This window comes from Chenopodium album, chromosome 10, assembly GCF_948465745.1.
Source record: "Chenopodium album chromosome 10, dcCheAlbu1.1, whole genome shotgun sequence".
Taxonomy (NCBI): domain Eukaryota; kingdom Viridiplantae; phylum Streptophyta; class Magnoliopsida; order Caryophyllales; family Amaranthaceae; genus Chenopodium; species Chenopodium album.
Window position 1 is genome coordinate 3,459,430 of NC_137843.1, and position 16,840 is coordinate 3,476,269.

The 16,840-nt window shown below is 34.3% G+C and overlaps 2 protein-coding genes across 2 annotated transcripts; one reads left to right on the forward strand and one right to left on the reverse strand.

Annotated features, from left to right (window-relative positions):
* Nucleotides 1-6,229: 6,229 nt before the first annotated feature.
* On the forward strand, nt 6,230-10,051 carry LOC145563157 (thioredoxin reductase NTRB-like). Its single transcript, XM_081623587.1, has 2 exons — nt 6,230-7,426; nt 9,823-10,051. Exons 1-2 carry the CDS (start codon nt 6,334-6,336, stop codon nt 9,891-9,893), a joined length of 1,164 nt encoding a protein of 387 aa, XP_081479713.1. The 5' UTR covers nt 6,230-6,333; the 3' UTR covers nt 9,894-10,051.
* A 1,829-nt stretch (nt 10,052-11,880) lies between these two features.
* Nucleotides 11,881-14,826, reverse strand: LOC145561958 (3-hydroxy-3-methylglutaryl-coenzyme A reductase 1-like). Its single transcript, XM_081622095.1, has 4 exons — nt 13,819-14,826; nt 13,549-13,730; nt 12,877-13,223; nt 11,881-12,126 (listed from the first exon to the last, which is right to left on the reverse strand). The coding sequence occupies exons 1-4, from the start codon at nt 14,508-14,510 to the stop codon at nt 11,881-11,883; spliced, it is 1,467 nt and encodes a 488-aa protein (XP_081478221.1). The 5' UTR covers nt 14,511-14,826.
* Nucleotides 14,827-16,840: the final 2,014 nt, after the last annotated feature.

A 16,840-nucleotide genomic window follows, 5' to 3' on the forward strand; every position in this document is an offset into this window, starting at 1 on the left:
TTCAAATTGGACCAGACAAATTATGCTCAAACAAAATTGGTTGATCAATATTGTTTTCTTTCCTTTTTTTTGGTACGTGGGTGTGGGAGGTAGTGCCCTAGAAAGTTTTGTGACATAATGTTTACAGTATTTTACAATAATTTTAATAATAATACAAAAAATTAAAGATGAGATATGTGCATGATTTACTTAATGTCACCCATAATTGAAGATATTAACAAAACCACAAAATATTAAGAAACTCTATAGGGCCTATAAGTTTTGAACCACAATTTGGTAATATGTATTTTCATACACTATTATTTTTGTTCAATCATCACTAAATCCAATAAGAAGTATGAACTAAATTAAAGTTTTGACTGTAAGATTGACGGAGTTGAAAATGTTATTCTAATTTTATAACAACTCATGTGAACCAATCTATCTATATTATTTGTGTATATAGTATGGGATTATGTAGTAGTTAAGTAGTCAAATATTATGAAGTTGCGACATTATTGTTCATAGATGCTCAAAACAACGTAATTTTAACAGTTTGAGACTTGGAGTGGGGTCAGAAGGTAAGTAAACTAACACTATGTGGACAAAGATAATTACTAAACACGGCATTTTCTTTTACCTAATTCAAATTCAAATAACACTAACTTCAAGCTAGAGTTGAAGTCGAGAGTTAATTGCATGATAATGGTAGGTAAAATCCATTATTAGCATGATAATATAATAATGATCAATACAACATGATTAGCAAAGTAATAAACAAATAATTAATGAAAAGGCAATTAGTAAACACTAATCAGTAAATGTTTTGTGCTTAGTGAACAACCCTAGAAAGTCCCCCTCTTATTCAAAACCGTCCAAAAAACATCCTACCAAACCAAATTTCCAAGTTTCTTCCTTTTTATATTTTCCCTCTTCTCTCACTCCTTAAAAAGTCTTCCTTCAAACCTTTCCTCCACCCTTTATTTTCTCTTTCAAAAAACCCTCAAAAAAACCCAACAACAACAACAACAAGTTTGTAGAAATGAGCAACAAAAATCATGAAACAGGCTACAAAAGAGTAATAGGCACAACATCAAGGTGTAACAACAGTTTTCGAGGTTTTCGTCTCAACATTAAGAAGCTGTCCATCCAAAGACTAAGGGTAAGGTTCATTCATTTCTTCAGGGTGTTGTTCAAGTGGAGGAAATCCTACGACCGCGTCGTAAAATCTTTCAAGAAAGGGATATCAAGCGGGAGAAGAAATTGTTATACTATTAATCACAACAGCAATACGAATAGCAGTAATCATGGTAAAAGTCGATTAATATCGGAAGATCAAAGAAAATTGGATTGTAGATTAAGGTCTTTGGGTCGGACCAACTCCTTTTATACTGAAGCTATTGCAGATTGCTTGGAGTTTATTAAGCGTAATTCTTATTCTGCTGATGAAAATGAAGCTGCTCCCATTGTTGCTGCTCTTAGATAATTTTTCTTAAACTATATTTAATTATTATTGTTTTTTTTTTTTTTTAATATTTGGATTAGATATGAACAATTTTTGTAGATATTCATGTTTATTTTCTGGCTTAATTACAAGCCCTTTCATTTTTCTCCTTTTTTTAAAAAAAAAAATTAAAAAAATCCCTTAATTTAGAAGGTTAAGTTTTGGGATATGTAAATTTGGTAGATGATGCTTTAAATTTTGTTGAAACTTTGGTTTGAAAAAAAATCATGTAATTTTGTTATAAATGGATATAATTAAGTGAAATTAAATTAGTGTACTGCAATATTTTCAAATATGAACAAGTGCTTACACTTTACAGTTTAGTGACTCATTTTTAGATTGTTTACCAGTTACCACCAAACACCCTACTCTTGCAGGGAAAATAAATAAATAAATAAAAAAATAGAGAGAGAGAAAAATTAATATAAAATAAAATTAGAAAAAAAAAAAAAAAAAAAAAAAAAAAAAGGTAGAAGTTTCAAAAAAGAAAAAAAAAAAAGTAGAAGACAAAGAAGAAAGCTCCATTTTAGCTGCAGTAAGCCAGTAATTAAGTACTTATTATTGTTTCGTTCATTGTTTTATTTTCACTCATCCCTATTTTATTTTTTTTGTTACTTTCAATTCGGCAACGGATGGTCTAGTATATACTGATCAGACTGAATATTTAAAGTATAAATGACGCAAAAAAAATATGATTATTTTTTACTATACAGAGTAGTTTAATTAGCTTATCTTCGTTTTTATCTTAAATTGTCCTTTATAGTTTTAAATGTCTATACTTCATAGTACTAGTACCTCAATAGTTTAAGTGATCATTGTTGGAATTTGAATCAAGTGTCTAGTAGGAGGACAAACTAAGGACTTAGATTTCTAGTTTCTAACAATGATCATTTAAAATATTGAGACAACTTAACTATTTTTTCGCGCTTGATTTTTTAATTTGTTCAATCATTTTCAAATTAATTATGCACATACTCTATAATCTCTAGTACTCTGCATCAGTGTCAATGTATGTGAGCGTATCAAAAGAACAAGATCGAACAAGAGTTTACTAATACGAAGTGATAGAATTAGAAAAAACTTGATTAGGTTAAGCATTGTCAAAGGATTGGACATTAATAGTTAAGTATGAAGAAAAATGATGATTAATGAATAATCATGTTAATGTTGGTTGAAATTTGGGGGCTGCATATGAATTATGCACTAATCTAGGGAAGCAATTGTTCCGGAGTTTAAGGGAGTTTCTGGGTTGGTTGGTGGGAATGAAGAATCAAATAAAGCTGTTTAGCCAGCACCTAATATGGTTGAATTATTTGACTAACCTTTAATTAAAACAATTTTAGTAGTAAATAATAAAAATAATGTATGTACGACTTTACAGACTTATATTTAGAAAATTGAATGATAGAAAATTATAAAGGAAGTGGAGGAACTACTTTTTGTTGAAATTGAATGAAGATTGTTAGAAAATTAAACTATGAATTGTTTTTTGCTTTTTGACTGTTCATCATATCATGATACTAAGGACCATCTTAAAGAATTATTTTTAAATTTGTGTCATATGATCGATTGTCTTTAAATTTACATTGTTACATACATATGCATTTGTATACTTCCTACAATCCTACATGATACATGTCCAAGTTGCTTGTACTCGTATCACTTATCTCTTGTTTATTGTTTACTGTCATGCACAAGTTTTGTATTAGTAGTACGGTTTACTTTTTAATAAAAGAAAAGTTAATAGGATAATAAAGGGTTATTTTTTATAGTTTTGTATCAGTAATACGGTTTCTAAGTTAGCAACGAATTTTAAATTCCGTCCCTGATTTGGAGACGGAATTTAATTCCTCCCTAAATTAGAAACGGATTTTCGATTTCGCCTCTAATTTAGAGATGGATATTTAATTCCATCTTTAATTTAGAAATAATTTTTCTTAGTCAAATTATGCAATTTTCGTTTTTATATTAGAAACTGATTGAATTTTGTCTCTAGTATTCCGTTTCTATATGGACAGTTTTTTGAAGTGATTATTTAACAATATGTTCTTTTCACTCTAGTATATATTTTAATAGTATGTTATTTTCAGTATAGCTATATATTCATGATATTTTAATAATATGTTTTTTCGGCTCACATCTTCAGCAGGCTAAGGTTCGCTATAGCTAGAGGAGTAGGGGCCCAGATTGTATCTCGGCTCCCCACTAATTTCTGGTAAATCTATTGACTTTGTAGGTTTTTGTTAATAGTTTAATAATAATAACAATAACAACAACAACAATAATAATAACAATAATAGTGATGGGTATTAAACATCGGCTTAATGTTGTTCGTGATACCCTTGTTGATATTTGTTTTTGCTCTGGGAGTTCTGCGAGAAAGAAGGTTAACGTTGGGTTAACCGGAGGGAACGAAGAGGCTTTTTCGACCAGCAGATGTGTTGCTTTATTCCCGGGACAAAGGCCTTGATGTATGTGTTGACTTGATGGGGTTTTCTCCATTGACACAATATGGGTTGTTTGACTTCGTTCCTTTTGTGTTGTGTTAGTTACGGCTCCGCGAAAGCAGGATAAGTATGGAATGCGTTGCAGGGCTATTGGCTACGGGTTTCTTCCTTTCTCCTTTTCTTCATTAGGGGAATTAGAGAAGGATGATGTTGCGTTGCTGAAGAGGGTTCAAACGTTCGCAAAGACTCGGGATATTGGTGCTCGTGCAATTGCTCACATCTTCAATTGGATCGGATTCGCTATAGCTAGAGGGGTGGGGCCCAGATTATTGATATGTCCATTTTATATAGTGTTGTACCCTCGTCCCTTGGTCATAATTAGTAGTGTTTTTGGCTCTTTAGAGCCACTTTTATTACTAATTAGTGTTTTCTAGTGTTTTCGTAGTTTTGGTTGAGTTTTGTAGGAAATTGCATCTTTGGAGCTTTTTCCCGGGATTATTGCGGTACAACTACGAGCATTTGAAGGCATGACCGATTGCATTTATTTGGACATCGAGTATTCAAGACCCGAAGTGAAGATTCGAATTGGGCCAAGGATGAAGCCCAATCCAAGTCCAACATATAGCCGGGCCCGATCGAGCGAGATTTGGCCCGATCGGGCGGATGCCCAGAACGAGTGGGCGGAAAAAAAGGCGGGCCCGATCGGGCGCGTGTTTCTGAGGAGAAGTTTAAGCGTCGTTTAAGTTGTTTTAACTTAGGATTTTCGAGCTTAGTATATATACGCTTTTGTTAAGCGAGTTTAGTAATTCTTTTCTCCCTTCCCTTACTTTCTCCTCTTAAACTCTAGTATTATTTTCTCTCTCTACAACTCTTTGTTTAATTCCATCTCTTGTTTCCTTCAACTTTGGTAACGATTTCTTCTCCTTTAATCTCAGTTATTTATTCTCTCTCTTTCATCATGACTTGTTTAATTGCTTTGTTTAGTTTATATTTAATTATGCGTGAGTAGTTTTCTTTCTAGGGTTATGGGGATCCATAAATAATATGAAGGGGTAATTTATTATTGTTAATTGTCAATGCTTGATTAATTTCCTATTGATTGATTTAATACTATGCGGTTAGATTTGGCCAGATTTAATTTGTATGAGTTTAGCAATATTGATTCGAGATTCGAGAGATGAAAATTGATGTTTAGGCTTAGTTTCAATAGGCAGACTAATTTATAAATGGTTAGGTCGAGATTCAAGAGATGAGATTTAATACCGGTAAATTAACTTTGTGATTGTAATACGTAGCGAAAGCCTTTTATGATTTGATTAATTGATGCATTGATGATTGATTGTTATATTTTACCCTGAAATATTATTTATTGGTGAACCTATGCCCTAGGTCTTTTATTATTTGATTTCTCCCTACTTTTATTTCTCCCTACTCATATTCTTCGTAGTATAGTTCCTTTAAATAACAACTTTTGGTTACTTAATAATTTAGATTATAATAATTAATTAGGAATAGAAAGACTCGTTTCCCTGTGGATTCGACCGTACTTCCCTATCTATTATTGGTTAGTGGTTTTAGGAATTACTTTTGATTAGGTGATACGACTTAAGCCTGTCAATTGTATCTCGGTACTCCACTAATTTTTTGTAATTTGATTGATTTTGTAGCTTTTGTTTTTAATAATAATAATAATAATCCTACGTGCCGCTCTACTTAATTTTACAAAACTATAATTTTAAGTACGTAGCGCATTTAAAAAGTATAATCCTACGTGGCGTTCTAAAATCTTGGAAAGATTAGGGTTTAAAGAGATTAGTTAAAGAGATTGAGATTTGATGGATTAAACTTTTATGGTTTAATAGGAGGTGGATGAGGACGAGTATGTATGATAGCATAATTTAGAGGGAAAAAAATTAAACTTTGAATTACTAAATACTTCGTAACAAATAATATAATCGACATGTGACGAGACACGATTTTAACCATCAATATCTTTTAACCAGCTATTTACCAAACAGCTCAAATGTGTTTCAAATGATTAAACTTCTTTTTTTTTTTCCACAAAAAAACTCTTAACTAAACACCCCCAATATATCATTGATCACTCCATAAAAAATGATACGGATTAAAAAAAGACCATAATCCCTACTTGGCTACCTAGATTCGTTATAAATTACAAACAACCCAATAACTTAAACCCAGCCCAAAAGATGTCTAATTTTTAACTTGTTCCACAGGCAACTACCGAATCCAATTCCATTACAACCTTTCTTTCATCCTTTTCCCATTCCAATTACAATTCCAATTCCAATGTAAACGCCGCAAAAACGAAAAACAAAGGAAATGAAAACCCCGTTTCGCGCCTAAACCCAAAAAAGAAACGCGCCCATTTTTTCAAAAAAAATGTCTCCCTCAAATAATTCAACCAACCAAATGTCTCGCTGTCTAAAACTCCGAACTCTCTTTAAAAAATCCTTCAACTTTCTCCCTCCTCTCCTCAACCCTTCTTCTTCCGCCGCCATTTCCACCGCCATTATTAACCCCAGTTCATCTATGGAGGATTTCAAGGACGTAATCCGAACCCGCCTCTGCATCATCGGGTCTGGCCCGGCGGCCCACACCGCTGCTATCTACGCTTCTCGGGCCGAACTCAAGCCCATTCTCTTCGAAGGTTGGATGGCCAATGGGATCGCGCCAGGTGGCCAGCTTACAACCACCACCGACGTCGAGAATTTCCCCGGCTTTCCTGAAGGGATTTCGGGTTTGGATATTACAGATAAGTTTCGCCAGCAATCGGTGTGTTTCGGTACGCAGATAATGACCGAAACGGTGACTGCTGTTGATTTCAAAACGACGCCGTTTAAGGTGTTTTGGGGTGATGCGAAGAAGACTGTGTTAGCTGATTCGGTGATTATTGCGACTGGAGCTGTTGCGAAGAAGCTTGATTTTCCGGGATCTGGTGAAAATGGAGGGTTCTGGAATAAAGGGATATCGGCTTGCGCTGTATGCGACGGCGCGGCGCCGATTTTTAGGAATAGGCCGTTGGCGGTTATTGGGGGTGGTGATTCGGCGATGGAAGAAGCGAATTTCTTGACGAAATTTGGGTCGAAAGTGTATATAATTCATAGGAGGGGTGAATTTAGGGCTTCGAAGATTATGCAAAAGAGGGCATTGGAAAACCCTAAGATTGAGGTATTGTGGAATTCGACGGTGGTTGAGGCGTTTGGGGATGTTGAGAAGGAGAATAGGGTTTTGGGAGGGTTGAAGGTCAAGGATGTTGTTAGTGGGGAGGTTAAGGATGTGCAGGTTTCTGGGTTGTTTTTTGCTATTGGACATGAACCTGCTACTAGGTTTTTGGGAAAGGAGGTTGAGTTGGATTCCGATGGGTATGTGGTTACAGTTCCCGGGACGACGAAGACGAGTGTGAAGGGTGTTTTTGCGGCTGGTGATGTTCAGGATAAGAAGTATAGGCAGGCTGTTACTGCTGCTGGGACTGGTTAGTGTTTGTTTATTGATTTATTTGTATTGTGTTATTACGTACTTGCATTGTTGTTATGTGAATGCTTGTGTTGTGTAAATATAAATTCGATTTATTTGGAAGGTGTGTTAGTTTGAGCTGAGTTTGGTTATTATATATCATTGTGGGATTTGTTAAGACATTACTATAGCGAACTCGAGCCAGAAGATTCTTGAACGTTTTGGGGTTGTTTATATCCATAATCCATTCCAAAATAGCTGTATATATTCATGTGGTCGAAGGGCTCGGGTACTGTTGTCCTATAGGCTATAGGCCCTGGGGATAATGGAAAGAAGCTAGAAATGGTAGAGTGTGCATAAAAGTTTGTTTACAAATCTAAGATTGCAGTGTATATAATATAGGTTAGAGGTGTACTTAACCCTGGAAGAATAGGTTTAGTTGAGCCTTGATTAGGCATACATCTCTGTCCTGTATTTTACTACCAAGACATTGGTGATTTTTCAGTTTGATTTGCTTGTGTTGTTGCAAAATTTGCAATGTTGTGTTTTGATGCTAAAGCTTGTTAAGCTGAAATTGCAATTTTGCCAGAGGTATGATTCACTTTGGGGATGGGTGTAGTTGAGCTTAGGTTGGACATTTGTCATTGTAATTGTTTTTGGTATTAAAATTCTGTTTGTACTTTTGTACAATAAAATTTATAACACCTAGCAAGTTGGGTTGGATGAGTTTTGAAGATTTGGGTTGTTTAACTCTGTTTTTCGGAGAAGGTGTAGGTTTAGAGGTCTGAAGAATTTTGGTGTTTCTTTTGCTGTGTGTGATAGGGAGAATGTGTAGGCTTATAGCCCATTAAGTTTAGCCTTATTTATTGCCCCTGGAGGATGAAATTTGCTACTGATTATATCATTGAGAGGCCGAGTTTCAATTCACTGTATTGCTATGATAGCAATGGCACACTTTGAAGAATACTCTTTGTATGAACCCAGAAGAAATGCCAATTCACATAAGTTTTCTGAGAATTGATTCTTGTTTATTTTAATGATGATAAGTTGATGTCCACTCCCACTGCAATATCACGGGGAGAGTCAAGAGTGTAGGATCCTATATTTTCTGTCAAATATCAGTTCCCTTGGCTGTTAATCCTTCGCATTTGGCTGAATAGTCTGGCAGTGGTTACTTTCTGGTTTTCACCCTTTTTTTTTTCAATGGTGTGGTTTGATTTGTTTATGTGCTGTTATATGTCAAGTAGCTTGCAATATAGCTTTAGATGTATGATGGTCTTTCGTGAGTGGGTTTACTTGAGCTTTGGAAGGAAATATGTCATAATGTTTTTGTCTTGATTTTCTGGTGTCCAGATAGAATGTTGGATTTGCTAAGACGTTCTAGTTGTTAGTATGGTTTGAGAATTCTATAGGTGTTTCCTTGTTGCTTGGAGATTCTGTAGTTTTATATTTATCTTTCCCTGCCCCTTTGTTTTCATGTCAATGGTTCTCTGTTGCTGGTATGCTGTTAGTGAAAGGTGACATACATGTTTTCATGCATTCAATCATCAACCTATGTGATAAGGTGAATGTTAGAATATCAGCTGAAAGAATTATCACTAGAAGTGGCAGTAATGGTTCACCAAGCTCCTCATGGATCTTTATTGGCAACAGCCACTAGGGTTGATTAGGGGAGTAGACATATAAAGCTTTGGACATTATTCAATTCGATCCTGATTTTGCTAGGATAGCTATCAAGCATGTGTTAACTTACACTCAAGGATTTTCCCCTTGTATACACTGTTCCATGTCTTTCATCCATTTTAATCTTCTTTTCTTTCCTTCTGAATTTGAGAGATAATATACACACCATCCCCTCTCACGGAGGCAGAGCTTTTCTTCTCTTTAGTGCGTGTGGGATTCTTTTTTTTTTTTTTTTTTTTTATTTTTATTTTTTTATTTTTATGTGCTTGCCTGTGTGTCTATTTATTTATTTATTTATTTATTTTTTTTTTTGGTGGGGTGGGGGGGGGGGGGGGGGGGGGGGGCGGTGTTAAATGATTTCGAAAGGCTAGTGGACAAGTTGCTGCTTAATTGCCAATTATCACTAATTCTGCCCAAGGGCTGCAAATGAGAGAGATAGCCATATAGGACTTATCCTGTCTATTTCCTTCGACATCCCATCTGTATTGCTCTCTCCATTTATTTTGGATGTTTTCCGTGCTAAAGTCAAAATAACTGCTGCTTGCCTGCTTGTAGAGTTGTAGACACTTGTAGTACTCCGTAAATGATATCTTGATGTGGCTAGTAGAAATAGATTGGTTTTAGCTCAGTAGTAATTGAAAGTGCTTTGCATATAATGAGAGGACTCTAGTGAGTTATATTCTGGGTCTTTTTTTTTTGAAAAAAAACTTAGTTTTGATTGTGATGATTCAGGTTGCATGGCTGCCTTAGATGCGGAACATTACTTGCAAGAAATTGGTGCTCAAGAAGGCAAGAGCGATTGACTATTGAACAACACGGAATGGCTTCCAGTTGAAATTGTTTCTAAAATTTAGCCCCTGATATTAGGCTCCAATTCTTCATGAAATAATTTATGGATTGTAATTGATAGACTCCTTATTTGTAACAGTTCAGTTCTTAATGCTATTAAAGTTTCCTCTTTTTTTTTTTCCTTCCCCAAATAATGTTTTATTTTGTCTGTTGCTTTGGTTTATTCTGCATATTTTGACCTCATGGTTATCGACAGAGTGAGACAGTGAAGAAATAAACAAAAAAAAATTCTCATTATTATTATTATTATTATTATTATTATTATAATTATATTAGACAAGGTGCACGGGGAGCCTACTCCTATCACAAGAGGGGGATGAGATTCGAACCCCTGTCACACGGGGAGAGATGGAGGGAGCTCCATCTCCTAGATAACATAATATTATTTATTTTTATTTTTTTTATTTTTTGAAACCAAGTACATAATATTTAACTTGTCACAAATTTATCGCTTTTCAAAACATAGAAGCAGAATTCTAGCAAGTTCAAGTGTGTTTTTGTTACAAAAATTGTGGTGCCACCATTTCCCTATACACAAAAACATCATCAAATGGCTCAACCAACTTTCCCTAGTAAACTCGAAGGAGGTCTTGACCAGTTTACTTTTGTTAGTGATCATTCCCTAATGACCATTATAATGTTCATCAGGAACTTTCCTACTATCCCTTTCACAACTCTCCATGAACCTTGCCACGTCGGATTCCGGCCCAGTGAGCTGTTGAACTATCTCCCTAAACTTTGAAGAACAAATTGTAACCTTCATGGGGGTTGAGATGTACACAACCTTGATCGCTTCTTTTCTCGACGATTTTCTGCTCAACCTTCCATTTTCTGATCTTCTGCTTCTTTTGTCATTCTGTAGTTCTCTTTCTTGCCAATTGTGACCTCTCTGCATATCCATCTTTTTTCTGATAACTTAATAATATGATATGAAAAGTGTATGTCCGACTTCAAATGAAGATTTATTGCTATGCTAATTCTTTTATATAGGATATTAGAAAATGGAGGTTTCGTGGAACTGTGGAAGGGGTATATAGAAAAATAAACAGCAGGTTGATTCTCTAAATAAGATACTATTATGACCCGTAAGCTTGATGTAGATAATTCAAAAGGCTTGGAAAATTTTCATGTTGATTTTGTGGTTAGTTTGAATAATATCATTATTTTTTTTTTCTTTTTGTTACAATTATTTAAAGATTTTCGTAGGAAAGGAGACAAAGCCACTTGAGATCATCTAGTGGCAAAATAATTCCCAATATCTTTGATAATTTTTTCAGAATTATTACGTAGTAATTTAAATATTTGATGGAATTTACAAGTGATACTCCATCTGTTTCAAATTAGTTGACGTATTTTGATTCTTGACATTGTTCACATATTTTACTTTGACTAGCTTAAGAAAAATATACTAGTAGTTATGTGGATTAATCTATATTACAAAAATCTTTACGATAATTTTCGAGTGGGTTTTAGAATTTAGATTGAGTAATTCAAATTAAGTAACTGATTTCAGATAAGTTTTGTCAAATGCCAGAGTATCTTGAGAAGTCAAAAGGCAAATGACCAATGGGACTATGGGAGGTGATTTAAAGAATGCGGGCTTATATTGGAATGCAATGGAATTTGGGGGATGTACAGTTTATCTGCCATAAAACACAATCAACAAAATTAGTAAGTAAATAGTGGTGGCTGCCAAATAATAGTCTTGTACTTTTATGTCGTGAGAAGTTAAATCATCCAGATTCTGATTTTGATTTATCAAGTGGGAATTCTAATACAGTATTCCAAAGTTGAAAGCATTTATATCTGAATTATAAAGGTTTTTCATATTTCTTGTATACTTCTGTCGTTTCTTAATACATGCAACATTTCGACTTATTTTTTTTACTATTCACGCACATCCAATTAGGATTGTCCATAATTCTAATTAGCGAACGTTAATCAAGCAGTAGTAAGTTGTGATATATGCTTGGTAGATCTGTTGTATTTTAAGTGGCTCTTAACAAGCTGACCAGCTGCAATAGCAGATAAGAGAGAGAGCTCCCCAGCAAGAACAGAAGCAGCTACAATTGTTGCCAAAACCCTTGAATTTTCTCCTTCTTTCTCTTTGTTTGCCCCTTTTACTCCTAGTAGGTTTAAGCATGCTGCTTGTGATGCTAGTTGGGTCCCTCCTCCCACTGTGCCTACCTGAGAAAATTTTTCATTTTAATCATATTATTAATCATATAATCCTTATTATCCTAGTTAAAGTAATTATTAGTAATAAATAATAAAGTCTCTCTCTCTTTTTTTATTTAATATTAGGACATTACGTCACGCCTAAAATTCAATGTTGTACAAGGAAGACATACAACGGTTGCATAATAGTTTCATTTCATGGAGAGTAATTGTTTAATTATTTAATGGGTATTTCGTTGTGCCACGTAAGATATATAACAGTTGCTTGAGATATTTTCGTAATATTATAACAAGGGACCAACGAGGTATATATGATACAATTGTTGTTAATTAGCAGCAGAATTTACAGACTGAACCTTAATAATCAATTATACAAGTGGATGGTTCATGCATGGAAGTACAAGATAAAGGTGTCATTCATGAAATAAGATTTTCATAGTTTTACTAACTGGAATCGTTGTCAGGATATGATCAGGTGGTTTAACACTAATTAAAGCATTAATTTCAACACAAACAAATTGTTCATTCTTCCGAGCAGAGCTACATAAATGGGAATGTGATTATTGTACGTATCAAGTTTTCGATCGATGCATTCTTATGAGTCGTGTACTCGTGTGTACTATAGTACTATATACTCCCCCCATTTCATAATACTCACGAGTCATGATTTTCAAGCTTAAGCTTTGATCGTTGGTTATTCTTGTATTGATAAAATTTACGAGTACTTATATTAAAAGATGTTGGACTGTTGGTAGTTACCTCAATAGAAGGCATGGTAACAGAAATATGGAGGTCCTTGCCATGATTAATAGCTTCGAGCATAGTAATACAATTTGAGCTCTCCACATTTTGAGCAGGATCTTGGCCTGTTGCTATGAAAATTGCAGTAACAATATTGCTTGAGTGAGCATTATATCCACCGAGAGCCCCGGCCATCGCCGATCCGACGAGGTTTTTGAGGGTGTTAAGCTCAACCAAGGCCTCCACACTAGTCTTCAACACATTTTTTACCACCTCTTCATTTATGGTTGCCTCACATACCACTGATTTTCCCCTGCCTTCCACCCAGTTCACTGCTGCTGGTTTCTTGTCTGAGCAGTAATTTCCTGTCCCATATTATGTAAACACCAAATAATCATCAATCATTTTTATTATTATAACTATTTGAAAAAGTGTGATACTACTTTCATCTCAAAATAATTGCAATACTTTACACCTTTTCATGGTCAAAGTTCATCATATTAACAACATATACTTTATAAAAAAACATTATCCTGTAAAATCTCGTTAGAACTCAACAATTATTATAAATAAAAATATAGTCCTAGTTAGATTTTTTAATAACGCATATCATTACGTAATCAAGTCATGTGATAGGATAGTCAAAATATGCCTTGAAAACCATGAAAAGTCAAGTATATGTTTATATACCGGATATGCTGATAACATCCATGTCGGGGAAGTGGGCATGAAGGTGAGCAAGGACATTTTGGACACCCTTAGAGACAATATCCATACCCATTGCATCACCAGTGCTGCAGCTAAACCTCATGTACAAATTCTTCCCTGCTACAATACTTTTTATGCTTTGCAATCTTACAATACCACTTGATCTGCATATATTACAATGAACTTTGTAAACAACTTGAGTACATTTGCTAGTACGAGTAGTAGTTTATATTATAATAAAACCATAAAAACCTGGTAAATATGCCAGCAATGGTATCAAAATTTCCAGGATCCTCCAAGAAGAACTTAACCTCAGCAGCCCTCTTAATCGACCCGAACCGCGCCACAGGGGCCCGAGTCATCCCATACTTAAACACCCTACTGTAAGCCCCACCGGATTGGTACACTGCCTTGCATCCTCGATTGGTGCTAGCCACCAGGCACCCCTCAGTCGTGGCCATCGGAACATAATACTCTTTCCCATCGAGCAACAAAGGCCCTACCACCCCTACAGGCATCTGCACGTACCCCACCGCCATCTCAAGATATTGCCTGAACGCAGCCTCGTAGTCAAAGCCCTTTCTCGTGGTTTGCTCTTCAGTTTTCCATCTATCAGTCACCGCCACCACAGACTCCACATAGTCTGAGGTGGCGGGGACTACAGGTTCTTCAGCATCTACTTTAGATTTACGTGGGAGAATAAAGTAGATGCTGAAGAACCCAATGAAGTAAACAAGAGAGGCAAGAAGAGAGAAAAAAACAATGATCTCAAACAAAGAAATGGATAAAGGGACAGGCATCGTCGTTGTTTCATAATCATGTATGTTAACTCTCCAACAGCAGAGTAGGAAGTAGGCTGCAAAGAAGAACAATGTGAGGAAGAACGCATTGACAAGGTTGTTGAGAGGCGGTTTGCTGGCGGATCGCCAGCGAACAAGGTACATGGTAAGGGAAGGAAGGAAGTAGATAGAGAGATGGATAGTTTACAAGGAAATTGGGAGGATGTAGAGAGCATGAACGAAGGTTAAGGGAGGATTGAAGAGAACAAACTATAGGTTTTTCTACCTTACACGCAATTTAATAATTAATTAAACATAGTATCTTGTGGTTTTGTGAGTAACGTCAAGCTTGTTTTATATAGCTGACCACGTAAACTTCCTGTCAATAAAATAGACGTACTATTATACTTTATTAAGGATGTTAACTATACATGTGCAATGTAACTAAAAGATGATATCCACTCATCTATATAGCGTTGATCATTAAATAATTTGTTAGCTACATCTATAAATCTGGGAGAATTAAATTATATATTGAAACATGTAGTATGACTATAAAAATAAGATAATTGAGCACATGTTATTATACTAATAAGCATGCTGATTAAAAGTCAAACTTCAATATTAATTAATATTAATAAACTAGTCCTATATTGTTACATTTGACATATTTTGACATGGTATCTAGCTTATAATTTTTTGGTCCAGTATTTGTAAAAATACTTTAAAAGTGAGGGAAAATGGTAAGAAATCCCCGTCCAAAAAGTATCTCTAGTGAGAATTAACCATTGAACCTTAAGGCCACATCTATCCTCCTACACCAAACTTAGCTTGGTATACATTTCGATATGATTATGCCACTATAACAAATCGGGTACATGCAAGTCCACCCAAAGGCAATGCCAAGAGTAATGGTACGTACTGTGTTATAATTTGTATTGTCCAAAAGGGATTCCCACCATTAATTAGTAATCACCCTACAATATAAATTCGAATAAAATGTATGGAAGTAAATTAGTTAGGCAAAGGTTCCAACCTTAATAAGTTAATAGATTACCTTTACTAGAACATAAGAGTTATACGAAGCAATAAGGCCACCAAGCCCACCTTTCCATTGTAAGACCACACTGGAAGTGAGTTGGGTCAAGGGAAAAAAAAAACCCTACGATAGTCACATATTTGCTATGATTCACAAAAATAGTTTTATAAGGGCGATTTTATATAAAAACTAGATGAAGCCCATGCACGGTTTGTTTGAATGGTTTAAAATAATTTTTTTTTTTTATATATATATATTTATGTGCTAAAATTTGTTATATATTTAAATAAAATTCCTGACATCAAAAGATAATATTTTATATTTAATTAATTTAAATTGGGAAATCTCATTCGCCAATATTGCTTACGTGTCATTTAAATTATTTAATTCTAAAAGAAATTAAAAATCTCGTATTAATTGGCTACCACTAAAATGTATTATGTTACATGACGCGCTGAAAAAATTAAATCCTACGTAGCTCTCTAAAAACTCGGGAAAAAACTCCCCTATATATATATATATATATATATATATATATATATATTAGATTTCCAAAAAACCAATCATAAATAAGGAATTTTTTAAAAAGAAAATAAATAAACTTTTAAGTGGCTATAGTTATAACATAATTAAATTAACTAATGATAGCCACCATAATTATACTAAATCTCAACCCTTAAACTTTAAGGATTTTTTTTTACCAATTTCCTTTAAATTACTCAAAAATAATTAAAAAAAAAATAAAAAAAATAAAAGTACTTCGATAATATTAATGATTCATAATTATTGCCATAATTTTAAGCCATTGTCAAACTATCCCTATTATATTCATCTAATATACTTTCAAATGTCAACTTATGTTAGAACAAAATTAGCTAGTTTTGCCGGCCAATTTGTCGCTTAATGTGCTTCAAGATAAATTGCGGATACATTTGATCTCTTCTTCCGAACTAGTAAAAACAGTTACGAAAATACCTGATCTTAATCATTCAGTATCATTTTAAAGCCCTGAAAATTTGAAAGATACTCGTCACTAATCTCACCACCAATATACTGTAGCAAAATTTTGAGCCGACGAGAAAATAGAATCAAAATCTTCTGTCCTACTTTTGAGTACCATATGTAGGTCAATTTTATACATACATCAAACCTACTTTATCAATAAATAATTTGTATTTTCGGGTTCGATAATCCTTTTATCTCCATACCTTCCTCAACAATCAGACAAAATATATTCATAGTCAAAAAAACACCCAAAAAAGATACCAAGACAAAAAAAGATGCTGCCATTGTTAAGTTTATTAAACGGGATTTAACGAGACAAAGATTGATAACTGATCAACAGAGAGATTCTTAGAAGATTTCAAAAGAATCTTAAGAGTGGAAAAAAAAGAGAGCCTTTAGAAGAATCTTCAGGAAAGTGTCAGATGAAGTCAAAAAGAAAAATAAGATAACA

What these genes read in the sequence shown, in the direction of transcription:
- LOC145563157 (XM_081623587.1), top strand. Translation starts at nt 6,334, where the DNA reads ATGTCTCCCTCAAATAATTCAACCAACCAAATGTCTCGCTGTCTAAAA. An exon ending in TGTTACTGCTGCTGGGACTG is followed by an intron (nt 7,427 to 9,822) that starts GTTAGTGTTTGT and finishes GTGATGATTCAG; the next exon opens with GTTGCATGGCTGCCTTAGAT.
- LOC145561958 (XM_081622095.1), bottom strand. Translation starts at nt 14,510, where the DNA reads ATGTACCTTGTTCGCTGGCGATCCGCCAGCAAACCGCCTCTCAACAAC. An exon ending in ATTGCTGGCATATTTACCAG is followed by an intron (nt 13,731 to 13,818) that starts GTTTTTATGGTT and finishes TAATATATGCAG; the next exon opens with ATCAAGTGGTATTGTAAGAT. An exon ending in GGATGTTATCAGCATATCCG is followed by an intron (nt 13,224 to 13,548) that starts GTATATAAACAT and finishes AATATGGGACAG; the next exon opens with GAAATTACTGCTCAGACAAG.